At 39.0% G+C, this 12550-nt stretch overlaps 3 protein-coding genes across 11 annotated transcripts in view; 2 read left to right on the top strand and 1 right to left on the bottom strand.

The window, feature by feature from the left end:
* Window positions 1–434: 434 nt before the first annotated feature.
* Window positions 435–5158, top strand: slc25a15a (solute carrier family 25 member 15a). The gene is made up of 7 exons (XM_067506889.1): window positions 435–653; window positions 787–854; window positions 1746–2004; window positions 2755–2895; window positions 2989–3164; window positions 3292–3450; window positions 4808–5158. Exons 2-7 carry the CDS (start codon window positions 800–802, stop codon window positions 4927–4929), a joined length of 912 nt encoding a protein of 303 aa, XP_067362990.1. The 5' UTR covers window positions 435–653; window positions 787–799; the 3' UTR covers window positions 4930–5158.
* Window positions 5159–6154: 996 nt separating this feature from the next.
* Window positions 6155–10300, top strand: stoml3a (stomatin (EPB72)-like 3a). 2 transcript variants are annotated; one of them, XM_067507901.1, is made up of 7 exons: window positions 6155–6252; window positions 6675–6778; window positions 7570–7642; window positions 7768–7850; window positions 7945–8148; window positions 8520–8654; window positions 8746–10300. In XM_067507901.1, exons 1-7 carry the CDS (start codon window positions 6210–6212, stop codon window positions 8938–8940), a joined length of 837 nt encoding a protein of 278 aa, XP_067364002.1. In that variant the 5' UTR covers window positions 6155–6209; the 3' UTR covers window positions 8941–10300. The 2 variants fall into 2 exon arrangements, with proteins under 2 accessions (XP_067364002.1, XP_067364001.1); XM_067507900.1 differs by having other exon boundaries at window positions 6155–6288.
* Window positions 9718–12550, bottom strand: part of mtus2b (microtubule associated tumor suppressor candidate 2b) — a 27653-nt gene continuing 24820 nt past the window's right edge. For 7 of the 8 annotated variants that reach the window (XM_067507892.1, XM_067507896.1, XM_067507897.1 and 4 more), the window contains one exon: window positions 9718–12195. In XM_067507892.1, the coding sequence (XP_067363993.1) occupies window positions 11988–12195 (208 nt within the window). In that variant the 3' untranslated portion in view covers window positions 9718–11987. The remainder of the gene's footprint in view (window positions 12196–12550) is intronic. The other variant, XM_067507895.1, reaches the window with a different exon arrangement.

The raw sequence follows: 12550 nt of genomic DNA, 5'->3' as shown, positions 1-12550 counted from the left end.
TGTCCGTTGTGTGCGTGTAGTCGTTTGACGTCCTCAGCTGACTCTGGACTACACTGACATCTTGTGGAAATTGTCAGGTATTACAATTAGACTGAGCCCCCATCGCATCACTTCCGCATATCCCACTAACACCATGTTAGTGTATTATTTATTTTCACCTGGTCTATGCTGATGCAGTAACTTTTCAGCTATTTACATACATCTAAATGCAACACGCTACTTTAATTTTATTTATTTTTATTATTTATTTATTTTTGTTATTTAATTTAATGTAAATTTTTATTACTTTTTCAATTCAATTATATTGTATACTATAAAAAGTATAATGGTTATTATGTTTTTAAATTGGGTTTAATAAAGAGCTGCTTCCTGATTTATGGTGACTTCCTGTGGACATGGCTCGCGCACGGACTTCGCTGTAATTTGCCGGTGGATTTCACAACGCGTTCGTTAAAAGACGGAAGTGTGATGACACTGTAACCTCCAACCGCTTGACGAGAAGCCAGTTCAGACTTTGTCATTCGTTCCTGAAAAACCTCAGAGAAGTCAGATGAGCAAAAGCAAACTTTTTGTAAGATGCTGTTAAGTGTAAGGATTTAAGGACGTTAAGCTCGTCGTGTGTCCACGTGGAGATACGGCGGACAAGCTTTCAGGTAACCAGCTGCAGCTGCTTCATATAAAGAAATATTTTCCTGCCTGGTGTCTGTAGACTCCAGTAGCGAGTTTATCCTGATCCTGATTAACTTATTTCTGTGTGATTTTTTTTTTTTTTATGATCATTTTTAGGCTGTTTTGAATTATGGCCCCGCATCCTGTCATCCAGGCAGTCATCGACTTTTCAGCTGGAGCAATAGGTGGGTCACGTTTAAAAAAACCCAAAACCAAACAAACAAACCAACAAAAAAACACACACATGTACATAAGTATCCAAGGCCTTTTTGCCATGACACTAAAAATTGAGCTCTGGTGGATCCTGTTTCTACTGATCATCCTTGAGAAGTGTGTTGCAACCCCAAATATAGGTTTGATGAGCTTGTAGGATCATACTCTAAGATTTGAGGCTGTAATTGGTGCCAAAGGGGCTTCAACAAAGTGATTACTTATGCACATGTACATTTGTTTTTTTCTGCTTTTCTTTTTAATACATTTGCAAAGATTTCAAACGTATGTCATTTAGAGATGGTGATCGTAATCTTTTTAAGCTAGTGGTGATTTTTGAAATACGTGGTCGCTGTAATGCCACGTATTATTTAATGCTAGTAGCAGTGTTTGTTAAATTGTGGTTAATGTCATGTCTCCCCCTACAGCTCTACATATAGTTTTTAAAGAAAAAAAAAAGAAGCTGTAGTGCTTTATCACTGATATTCTTAGATTCGTTTAGTTTCATCAGGTCGTGCTTTGCTAAAGAGCCATTCAAATACACACTAGAGTAAGATTTTTAGTTAATAGTTTAGGAACAACCCATAGTGTCTTCCTGTTCCAATTATGGGGTACGAGGAAATTGAACTGAAGCCGTGAGGTCAGCAGCAGACCACACAGTTTCCCTGGTTACATTAACCAAATATTAGTGTGTGTAGTTACTGTTTGTATTTAAATCGGTCAACATCTCATCTGGCTGCTTTTCCTAAGACAGAATCTTACATGTTATGTCTATTTATATGACGAAACGTGACCGTAAAATGTCTTTACGCTGTTCCCAGGCCTCTGCTTTCATCTCTCTTTAATGAACCTTCGTTGTTCCTCAGGTGGCACAGCTTGTGTGCTGAGCGGTCAGCCATTTGACACCACAAAGGTGAAGATGCAGACCTTCCCCACCATGTACCGTGGCTTCATCCACTGCTTTGCTTCGACCTTCAGACAGGTGGGAGTCCGTGGTCTCTACCAAGGCACGACCCCAGCTCTTATAGCCAACATCACTGAGAACGCGGTGCTCTTCTTGAGCTATGGCCTCTGCCAGGATGTGGTGCGCTTTGTGTCCGGGATGGATAAAGGGGCGGAACTCAGGTTTGACACTGGAACTGGAGTTTTCATTTTTGGATCTGTAACAGGTCCACAATTGACTGTGATGTAGGACTGAGCGATATATTAAATTCATTTGAATAATTAGAACTTTTTGAACAATGTGAAAAATGTATAATTGGGGGGGAAATGACATTAGCACCTCAGAATTAGGTCACCTGTGTTTTGGAAGCATTCGTGGACCAGTTTGCAGTGGTTACAGGTGGGTTGTTACAGCTGCTCGGTTTTATTTTTTACAACGTTTAAATATGTAAAGAGGACAAAAGCACATATATTTACACATTTAGCCCTAGTTAGTGGCAAATGGCATATAATTTTAGTAAATGTATTTAAAATTCAGAACAATCAAGAAATTTGTCACACCCAAAGCAAGGCCGTGATATTTGGCACAGTTGTGGTTTGTATGGTTTTTATGTACAAATTAAACTTGTGAACCCTCCAGAAAACAGAAAACAGAACCGTTATGGGCGACTTATTTGGATTTTCTTTCTCATAAGATTTTCCTGCTAATGTAAACATTTTCAGGCACTCAGTTCCCATCTGCTACACATTTCCTGCTGTCTAAGGGTTGCTGCTATGTCTGCCCACTCCCTGTGGACGGACGCAGGTCACGCAAATCCTAATATGTGGTTAGGATTGGAAATAACTTACATTTCTGTGCAGACGTGAATACATTTGGACATCTTACTTTATGCACACTGTAACTCCTTAATTCCTTTTTCCATTGCTATTCAGTGACCTTCAGAAGGCATCGGCAGGGTCTCTGGCCTCCATCTTTTCCGCTACGGCAATATGTCCCACTGAGTTGGTAAAGTGTCGCCTACAGGCTATGCATGAAATGGAAGCGTCTGGCAAGATTGCAAGCGGACAGAGGAGGTCAGTGTGACCGTTGGAGGCAGTCGAATGAGCAGAACACTTAGTTTTTTTTGTAATCCACCTTTTGAATAGGTAATGTTTTGTGGTGTTCAGCACAGTGTGGACAGTAGTGAAGACGGTGTTAAAGGCAAATGGTCCCCTGGGCTTTTACCAAGGACTCACATCCACCATCGCTAGGGAGATACCGGGCTACTTCTGCTTTTTCGGGGCCTATGAACTGTGTCGGTCTACATTTGCGAAATACATGGGCACACAAAAGGACGGTATAGGTATGGTTATGTTATTTTCCTCTCATTTTTAATCAATCCTTTTTTTTTTTTTTCAGTTTATGATGTGATCTATTATTCATTTCTATGATCTACTCTACTCCACCAAAAACAATTTTGGTCTTTGCAGGTATACTTCCACTTATGTTTAGTGGCGGGTTTGGAGGAGCTTGTCTTTGGTTGGTGGTCTACCCCATAGACTGTGTGAAGTCCAGGATCCAGGTGTACTCATTAGCTGGGAGGCAGGAAGGCTTCATGAACACCTTCAGGGGCATCTTGCGAAATGAGGGTAAGCTTCAGAGAACATTTTTAAGTAATATGTAACCACATGGGCATGGAACTCAACTTTACAGCTTTATAATTAGCCGGATAGAAATTAAGGGCATTTGTAATTTCAAATATCCGAGATGTTCACACACAGTTTTTCACACAAAAACTGCCTAGACGTTCAGATATCCGTCACATTTCCTTATTAAAAGCTCATTAAAAAAAAAAATTCTTCAACATTGTTTTGTTCGACTGCTTTCTAAACTTATTTTTACTACATCTTCAAAAAAATGTATACAGTGCGACTAGTCTGGGAAACAGGCATTACAGCGACCATGTCTTTCAAAAATCGCCACTTATAAAAGTAGGTAGTAAGTGGAAAATTGAAATGATTGGACATAGCTTAGTAAGATTAAGCCTGTAAATGACAGATTTCACTTTATAAATGTATTAAATATAAAAATAAACATATTGGTACTTGGTTCTACCATTATGGGTTTTTTAGGGTAGTCAATTGGCAAAAATGGCAATTTTATCCACTTAAAATTAAATCATGATTACACAGTGAGTTGTGCAAAAATTGAGCCGCTCATTCTGAAGCGACTGTACTTTGTTTTTATAAAGTGTTTAGAAGAGATATATGTGTGAATTGAACCGTATTTATTTATACTTATACAGTCTTGCTCAGCCGTCCCCATTATCCAAAAAAAAATTTAAAAAACAAAAAAAATGAAGGAAATTGGATTTGTGTTGGGTTTGCAAACAGAGCAACACAAATGACACTGGATATAATACTTATACTATATCATGATAAAATGCAAGTATTGATTTGGAGTCTGTGTGTTTGTGGCACTAAAGTAAGAAACTGCACCGTAAAATGTAACTCGTTGCTTCAATTTAAAAATGTGAGTTAAAGGGCTGCGATTAAAGTTTTACATCAAGTCAGAACTGATGTTCTTAAGCTCTGAAGTGGTTTTTGTCTTCCCCTGCTCTCTGTAAATCATTATGTACTCGAGTCACAGCCTCATGCCAAACCATCTGCACCATCTGCTGGCATAAGGGAGACATAACCAGAAAAGGTTTATTAACTGATGTCAGCAGAAATTACACAAATGCTGGTTACTTGTGATTGTTATAGTGAGTGTGTATTCTATCATAATACAGTACAGTATTAAACGTCAGAACTTAATGTACTTGTAATGGAAACATTTACATTATTGGCACAAAATATGATGAAATCATAAAACTAGCCCTGATCTGGTCAGTCCAGTAACTGTGATCCAGATTGTGGATAGATGTTTTTCTAATGGCCCCAAGCTGGGGCCTGACTCATCTGTGGGGAATGAATTGTTAAGCTGTTTCACTCTTTTGTCCCACAGGGTTCTTTGCTCTGTACTCAGGCCTGACTCCCACCATGATACGCACCTTCCCTGCCAACGGAGCACTCTTCCTGGCTTATGAATTTAGTCGCAACTTTATGATGGAGAGAGCCGGCTCCTGATGTGCAGGATCCAAAACGACGATCCAAACGTGCAAAACGACTTGAAGCAAATATTGTGCAGAAACACTCCTTTGGTCTTTTAGAGTTTTCACAAGTAGATGATTAAAAGTTTTATTGAGTCTTAACATTGGATGCAGTGGGACTTTAAAACAGTATCCTGATCACTGACCATTGTATTTTTGTACTGTGCTGGCCATAGTCATTTAAAATAAATCAGTATTAACATTCATATGTCTTGGTTTAATACTTTGTGAACGTTACAGTCTGTGCCCAGATACCAGGGCTGTTGTACTTCACCTCACATTCACCACACTTCACCACTGTTAATGGGATCAACTTCAATTATACCCAAACTGTAATTTGCAGTGTAAAAGATGCTTTGTAATCACTTGATGTGATTAAGAAGGAACTTTCTATTTTCTTTCACATGAATTGTATCTTTATGATTGTAGTTTTGCAGCTTATTTTTTCTTTTATTAGTCAGTTAGATATTGACTTGTCTAGTTTAAAAAATATCAGTGTTGTTTCTTTTTGACATGCACCAACTGTGAGAAGTTAAATATAAGTAAAGGAAAAGGATGTGAATCATATAAATGGTATGAATAATCAAATATAGCAGAATTTGGTTTCAGATGCTTATGATGTAAAGAGCAGTAAGTATCAGATGATGTTGATTAAAATGTCCTTGCTATGGTAACGAGTTAGCTCACACATACACTGCATTGTATGTTTTCTTTCATGACCGCAATTACAGCTGTTCATAAAAGTATTATAAAATATGATTCATCTATGCAATGTCCTTTTATTGTAATTTTTCCCCCCATGTGTTTATTCATTAGTACACCTTTTTTTTAATTCATATTTTTAATCTAAGTGGAGCAACACATCCGTGTGGAGTCAGTTTTTACACTTCTGTTAATGAGGGGAGACAACTGTGTATTCACATGTTCCAGCACCCCATCTCATGTTCCATGACTTGGAAACCAACCATTGTTTATTCATTTTGTGTACTCTGCAGGTGTCGGACAACCTGATCCCTCACCTTAACTTTGAGCTTTCCAACATGGCCCTGTGGTTTGTGTTACCTGTTAGCACCTATTAAGTGAGGCTCAGGAGTCACACAGCAAATGGGTATATATGTTTACAGTGTGTGTGTGTGTGTGTCCCGTGGAAGGCAATGGATAGGGAGGGGAGGGGAGGGGACAGTCAACAGCCTGCAGGGAGAAGAGGCAGGTGCAGCTCTGCTTCACTGGCTCCATCACACAAACAACATACCAGCGATGAGTTCAACAACGTCCAGCAGAGCAGAGATGGTTACACAAGGTAAACTTCAGATCAGCCCTGTGGGGAATGTGGAAGGTAAATACTTTAAAACATTTCTAAAAGTCAATTTTGTCTTTTGGTTTAAAAATAGTGATCTTTCACTCTAAAGAAGAAGAACTGAAGAATTCACCCTAGATGAGGACAGTTAAAAAAATTTTTTTATTAATTATTAAAACAAAATTTTATTTATGTATTTATTTATTTATTTTTTTGATGTTATGTCCATAGTTACACTTTTTTCTTCTTTTTTTGGGGGGGTGGTTTTGAAGTGTTGTGACTTCAGTTAGAATTGCATCCTTGGTGATACTGATCTACCTTCCACTGGATCATATTACTTTTCCATTGTGTAACTGCACAATGACTCGTGTGTGTGTGTGAGTTATAAATATAAGCTTGTAAAGTGTTTTCCACTCTGTCTACAGTTAAAAACTCAGGAAGACTGGGATGTTGCGGTTGGCTGTTGGTCTGCCTGTCCATGCTCTTTGTGATAGCAACCTTTCCTATCACAATATTTATGTGTATAAAGGTAGGGTATGTTTTTATTTAAGTGGACTACTGATCCGGATTAGAACGGGGGGCCTGGTGGTTCATTGGGTTGGGATGCAGAAAGAAGCGGTTTGAATCCTACCCCACCAGGTGTTTCAGGGCGACCCGAGCCGGGATAAAAAAAATGGGAGGGTTTTGCTTGGAAGGGCATCCGGCATATAATCACATGCCAAATAAACATTCAGAACTTGTTCCGCGGACAAGACGAAAACCATTTGTCTTTGACTGATGCAGATTAGAACAGTAATACAGTAATAGAGTAAGGAAAAATGCTAAAACTATATTTCTGCTTTTCAATCTATTGTTACACCTGTAACATTACATTGATGTATTTACACATAGTAGCTCCTTGCAGTTAGTATTTGTAATTTTTTTGTGATCAAGGCATCGATCAGATTACTTTGATGGAAACTGTCAAAAATGAGGTAACGACAACATCAGTGTAGTTTATTGAGTACAGGTGCATTGTTGCATCCTACAGCTGTTCATGGCACATCTGACGTTTTCCAATTCTGCAAATACTGTCCTGTTCTGTACCAGCCTATAAGCATTTATGCAGCTGTAGGAAGTGTGCTACTAATGATTTACAAAAGTGTTTTATCGGCTGATGCAGCAGCTGTGGTGCGGACACATTAACTAATACAGCTCAGAGTACTGGAGTTTATTCTAGTTGCATTTGCATTTAGATTAATTACCGACTGTGTTTTTGCCTTTACACTGATTTATTTTTCTAATGTTTTCTCTTTTGCTGGCTGTTTATTCAACTTTCAGATAGTGAAAGAGTACGAGCGAGCTGTCATTTTTAGACTTGGCCAGATCATTGACAAGAAGCCTAAAGGCCCAGGTTTGTCATTTAAATAAACACAAAGTACACAGTGCGTTATTTAACTAGAGGTAGTCACACACCTGTTGGATTGGCGTCCCCTGACCATGATGGATACATAAAATTAAATAAAATCTTTTTTCCAGGACTTTTCTTTGTTCTGCCCTGCACTGATAGCTTTGTGAAAGTCGATTTGAGAACTGTGTCTTTTGACATCCCTCCACAAGAGGCAAGTTTTTGTATCTCAAATCTTCTGTTTGCCCTCGATGTTCAAACTAGTTACACAACAACAAACTTTTATTTTTTATTTTTTACTTTTGCAGTTATTAACCAAAGACTCAGTCACAGTGTCTGTGGATGGCGTAGTTTACTTCAGCATATACTGCCCGATCTCATCCGTCAGCAATGTGTCCAACGCAAACACGTCGACACGCTTGCTGGCTCAGACCACCCTGAGGAATGTACTCGGGACCAAGAACCTTTCAGAACTGTTGTCTGACAGAGAGGGCATATCACACAGTATGCAGGTAAGGAGCAGTTTATGGGGAGCTGCAGGACAGAATTATTAGTGGGACTGTTAAATTCAGATGTAAAAATGATTTCTGACAATAAAAGGAATAAAAATTTAAAAGATTTCCCCTAACATCTCTTTATACAGCAGTAATGGTCAAGCATTATCACAGTATATCACCAACTAATAAATATGAGACAGTTTCTCCTAAAAATGTTTATTCAATTATTCACTTTGCCCCAGTTGATGTTGTTGTTGTCTCCTCTTGTTGTGTTCTGTGGTTTTGCCAGAGGTTGTTTGCATAAAATCTCTGTTTACGATGATGCGTTTTTGTAAAAGCGATTAGTGCAACTACCGGTGGTTTTAGCTTTGTTTATTTCCCTGCAGGAAGCTCTGGATGGAGCCACTCATACCTGGGGAATTAAGGTGGAGCGTGTGGAGATCAAAGACGTGAAGTTACCTCAGCAGCTGCAGAGAGCCATGGCAGCGGAGGCAGAGGCCAGTCGGGAGGCCAGAGCTAAGGTGAAGAGGGTTTTATACCTTCTACCCTAAAATTAAATCTATGAGTGATCAGTTGAAGGAAAAAAAACAACTAATTCCTTGTCTGTTTCAGATTATTGCTGCAGAGGGAGAGATGAACGCCTCACGGGCTCTGAAAGAAGCCTCTTTGGTGATCGCTGAGTCGCCCTCTGCTCTGCAGCTGCGATACCTGCAGACCCTCAACAGCATCGCAGCAGAGAAGAACTCAACCATCATCTTCCCTTTGCCCATAGATATACTGCAGCATTTCATGCAGAGGAAACTTTGAATCTCAAAGTTCCCGTGGGCCTATATCAGATACCAGGTTTAACAAACGCTGAGGTTAAACCTGAAATCTGGGGTCAAGAAACACTGACAGTGGAACCCAGAGTGTCCATCTATTTATTAATAAGAGAAATGTTAATGTTTGACATTAATGCAGATTTATCTTTAAAAAGCAACGGTAGTGACGGGGACAAAAAAAAGAGTAAATGAATTAACACTTCAGTCAATGATTATTTAGCAGATTTAGGGTTAATAAACTATAAACCAACTGTCTAATTATAAAACTAGGACTTGCAATATAAGTCTGACCTGCTAATAATACTGAAGTTAAGAAGATGATGATGATGATTCAGTTGAAAACGCCTCAAGGATAAAAGTGGGTGAGAAATTTAACATTTGGCTATTTCAATGTGTAAGCGGTTATTTTAGCAGAAATGCTACAAGTTCAGCAGCATCTGTTCAAAATTATTTGCCCCAAAAATTCAATTTAGCCCCTTAAAATATTCCCATGATGCTCAACATGCCATACTGTAACTATGATTGTAAATATGACAACACTAAGGAACATTACAATGTTTCAGTGCAGATTAAGTGAATGACAACGGGACAGTTTTCTTATTGTCCACAGAGTTATAGCGTTAGAAAAATGGGCGGTGTATGAATGTTATTCTTTTATTCTAATGGGGTTAACGTGTTTGCTTCTTAGTTCTTCAAACCTTTTTTTCTGAGCAAAACCATGTTCAATGTCAGAATAATGTATGTGAATCAATATCCGCAAGTCTTTCATTTGAACACTTATTTCCTTGTGATTTAATACTTAAATTGCAAAGTGCAACATTTACAGTGTAGACATCAGTGTCATCACTGATCACAATGCTTAAAACCGATAAGCTACAGCTGCAGTTCTGGAGGACAAATAAAGAAATATAAAATACACAAGAAATGTAAAACAAAACAAATGCACCACACCCTTATAAATACATGCTTTCATATACACTTATCCAGAGCATGAAGTTTCGAAATACTGAATACAATGTGTACAATGAACAGTATGACCAACATCCCTGTGATGCAAACTGTAAACAAAACCTCTTCTCTAGTGTTGACAAAACATTCAGTAAATTAGTCCAAGGTCATGTCCACAGGACACAGAGGCAATCAGTGCAATAGCAGTACCTGATGGAGAGAAATATTATTTCATTTTTAGACCACAGTAAAATCTACCACGGACCAAGTCAACATAGTCAGGAAACAGGAAATGCAATTCACCTGCAACCAAATTCACGTGTGAGCAGATTCTGTCATGTCTGGGAAGAGTTGATTATTCTATCATTACTGTAATAAAGCAATATTTCTTCAGAGGATTTAATATATATTCACTGACCGCACTACGCTCTTTAAAATATTTAGACATATTCTGTACATTCAAATAATTTGTTAAAAATAAAAGACAGTTGAGCCATGTGGTTATGTAAACACGAGAATTTTTTGTAGTACAACTAATGCAAAAAATAAAAAAAGCTGATGGCAGTTGATTCCCTTCAATGATTCATAATTCTCTGCACCTGAGATTCTTCTCGAAAATGAGACATGAGGTAACAGTTTGCAGATCTTCATGCTTGTTTGTAATAAATGATAAAGCACATTTTCTTTCATTGTGAGGAATTGTGTCCAAATTCAATTGGAGCTTTAGAACCAATGTTTGGAAGCTGTAGCATTTTTTCCTTTGCTTTTTTCCTCACATTTGCTCACGGGGTTTTCTGTTGTCAGTGTCAACACACAGAGGAAACATTAAGCATGACAGGAAACGGCAACAAGTCCAGTTAACTGCATGAGCAACGATACAGTACACTGAAAGACCTCAAATGATATATGTATGTTAAACCATTCTAATGCAACACAATGAACAGATGTTGGATTTACATGAGTCAGTACTTTGAGACTTTAAAGAGACAAATGCAATGTGTGCAGCATTTCTCTCTGATTCTGCAGCACTTTCCTCCACGCACATGACAGCTACAGTACATAACGAACTGCTGTGTTTAGTGATTTTCCTCTTTGGTGGTTTCAAAAGATGCACACTGATTTGTAGGGAATGGTTTGATTCACCTAATCCGACTGAAGTAGAGGGACACAGTCTTGCATTCCAACTGTGAAATCAGCCTGACGTGTAGAACGCAGCTAGTTCATTTTTGATTTCACCTTCAGTAATGCTGCACGGTTTTAACAGACATACGGTGACTTGTGATGCCCCTTCCCCCTCACACTCATCGCACTCTAAGAAACCCTAAAATGAAGTTCATTATAACTGGAAGACAGAACATGCGTTAAAGTAACAATCTGTGTACAATTTTATAATCAATAACATGGTTTTGCAGTTGTAGTTATACTATTAGGGCAGTTCAATGACTTTGTCAGTTATGTTTTCATCCCTTTCAGGTTCGTGCTGATGTCTAACCATCTAGGGTAAGATGGATGATTGAGGTTAGATGGAAAAGTAGTCATCCCCATATGAAATATCTCAGCATGAAAAGGCCAGACCCCAGAGGAGAATTAAAACTTTAAGAGTTTTATTAAGTGTACTTCCTGTGCCTCGGTAGACGTTGCTGGTGGGAGAGAATGGACGGGGAAAAAGGCGCTTTTGATGTTTACTTTGTTTCGGTTATCCTTCATCCTGAGTGCTGGATGAGAAGGCGATGATGCTGGGGAGGCGAAAATATGGAAACGAGGCACCATGACTCTGATCCTTCTCTCTGACGTCTACAAAGACCAGGTCTTTCATGTACTTCAGTACTGCAGTGTGTATTCTTGTGGAATAGAAAAAGGGGAGGGAAGAGAAATTCCTTCTGTGTAATACAAGGCGTTATCATTTTTACAATTCTTTAGGTCAGACATTAAAATTCCTTGGGTTTGGGAAATGTGTCACATGGGTGAGTGACATTCCCGTGTGCATGGTGTAAACTCCTACTCCTAACTGAGAGAAACATTCAATAACAAGTATTTTAAAAAATTGAAAGAAAGTGTTTGATACAAGAGTTTCCAGCTAGGGGGTCATTGATGGTAGGAGTGTGGCCGAGCAGGAGACCCTGGTCCGGAGGAGGATCGATGGATGGGGGAAGAGCTGGGAGACATGCGAGGACTCAGCTCGCCTGTCTGAAGACGCCACAGCAGTTCCTCATTAGTGCGACTCAGACGCTTCTTCTCGTTGCTCTCCTTCTCCACGTGCACTTGCAGGTTTGCATTTTCCTCAGAGAGTTGTCTGAGGAAGAAGATGAGATATGAGATAAAGATGAAAGATTAAATGTTATTGCCACGTAATACTCCTGCATTCATTTAAAAAGCATAAACCAGAAAACTTTCATTGTTATAATGTCTGTCCTTTGTATATTAAATGATGCAGGACATGTATGAGAGCTGTAAGACAGTGGTGAGGTGTGCTGTAGGTGTGACAGAGGAGTTCAAGGTGGAGGTGGGTCTGCATCAAGGATCGGCTCTGAGCCCCTTCTTGTTTGCTCTGGTGATGGACAGGCTGACAGAGGAGGTTAGACAGGAATCTCCATGGACTATGATGTTTGCAGATGACATTGTGATTTGTAGTGAGAGCAGGGAGCAGG

Source organism: Channa argus, chromosome 6 (assembly GCF_033026475.1).
Source record: "Channa argus isolate prfri chromosome 6, Channa argus male v1.0, whole genome shotgun sequence".
Lineage (NCBI taxonomy): Eukaryota > Metazoa > Chordata > Actinopteri > Anabantiformes > Channidae > Channa > Channa argus.
The sequence above is the reverse complement of the archived record's forward strand: the minus strand, read 5'-3'. Positions and strand labels throughout refer to the sequence as shown.

What these genes read in the sequence shown, in the direction of transcription:
- slc25a15a (XM_067506889.1), top strand. Translation starts at nt 800, where the DNA reads ATGGCCCCGCATCCTGTCATCCAGGCAGTCATCGACTTTTCAGCTGGA. An exon ending in CTTTTCAGCTGGAGCAATAG is followed by an intron (nt 855 to 1,745) that starts GTGGGTCACGTT and finishes GTTGTTCCTCAG; the next exon opens with GTGGCACAGCTTGTGTGCTG. An exon ending in GGGCATCTTGCGAAATGAGG is followed by an intron (nt 3,451 to 4,807) that starts GTAAGCTTCAGA and finishes TTTGTCCCACAG; the next exon opens with GGTTCTTTGCTCTGTACTCA.
- stoml3a (XM_067507900.1), top strand. Translation starts at nt 6,210, where the DNA reads ATGAGTTCAACAACGTCCAGCAGAGCAGAGATGGTTACACAAGGTAAA. An exon ending in TTGACATCCCTCCACAAGAG is followed by an intron (nt 7,851 to 7,944) that starts GCAAGTTTTTGT and finishes TTACTTTTGCAG; the next exon opens with TTATTAACCAAAGACTCAGT. An exon ending in GTCGGGAGGCCAGAGCTAAG is followed by an intron (nt 8,655 to 8,745) that starts GTGAAGAGGGTT and finishes TGTCTGTTTCAG; the next exon opens with ATTATTGCTGCAGAGGGAGA.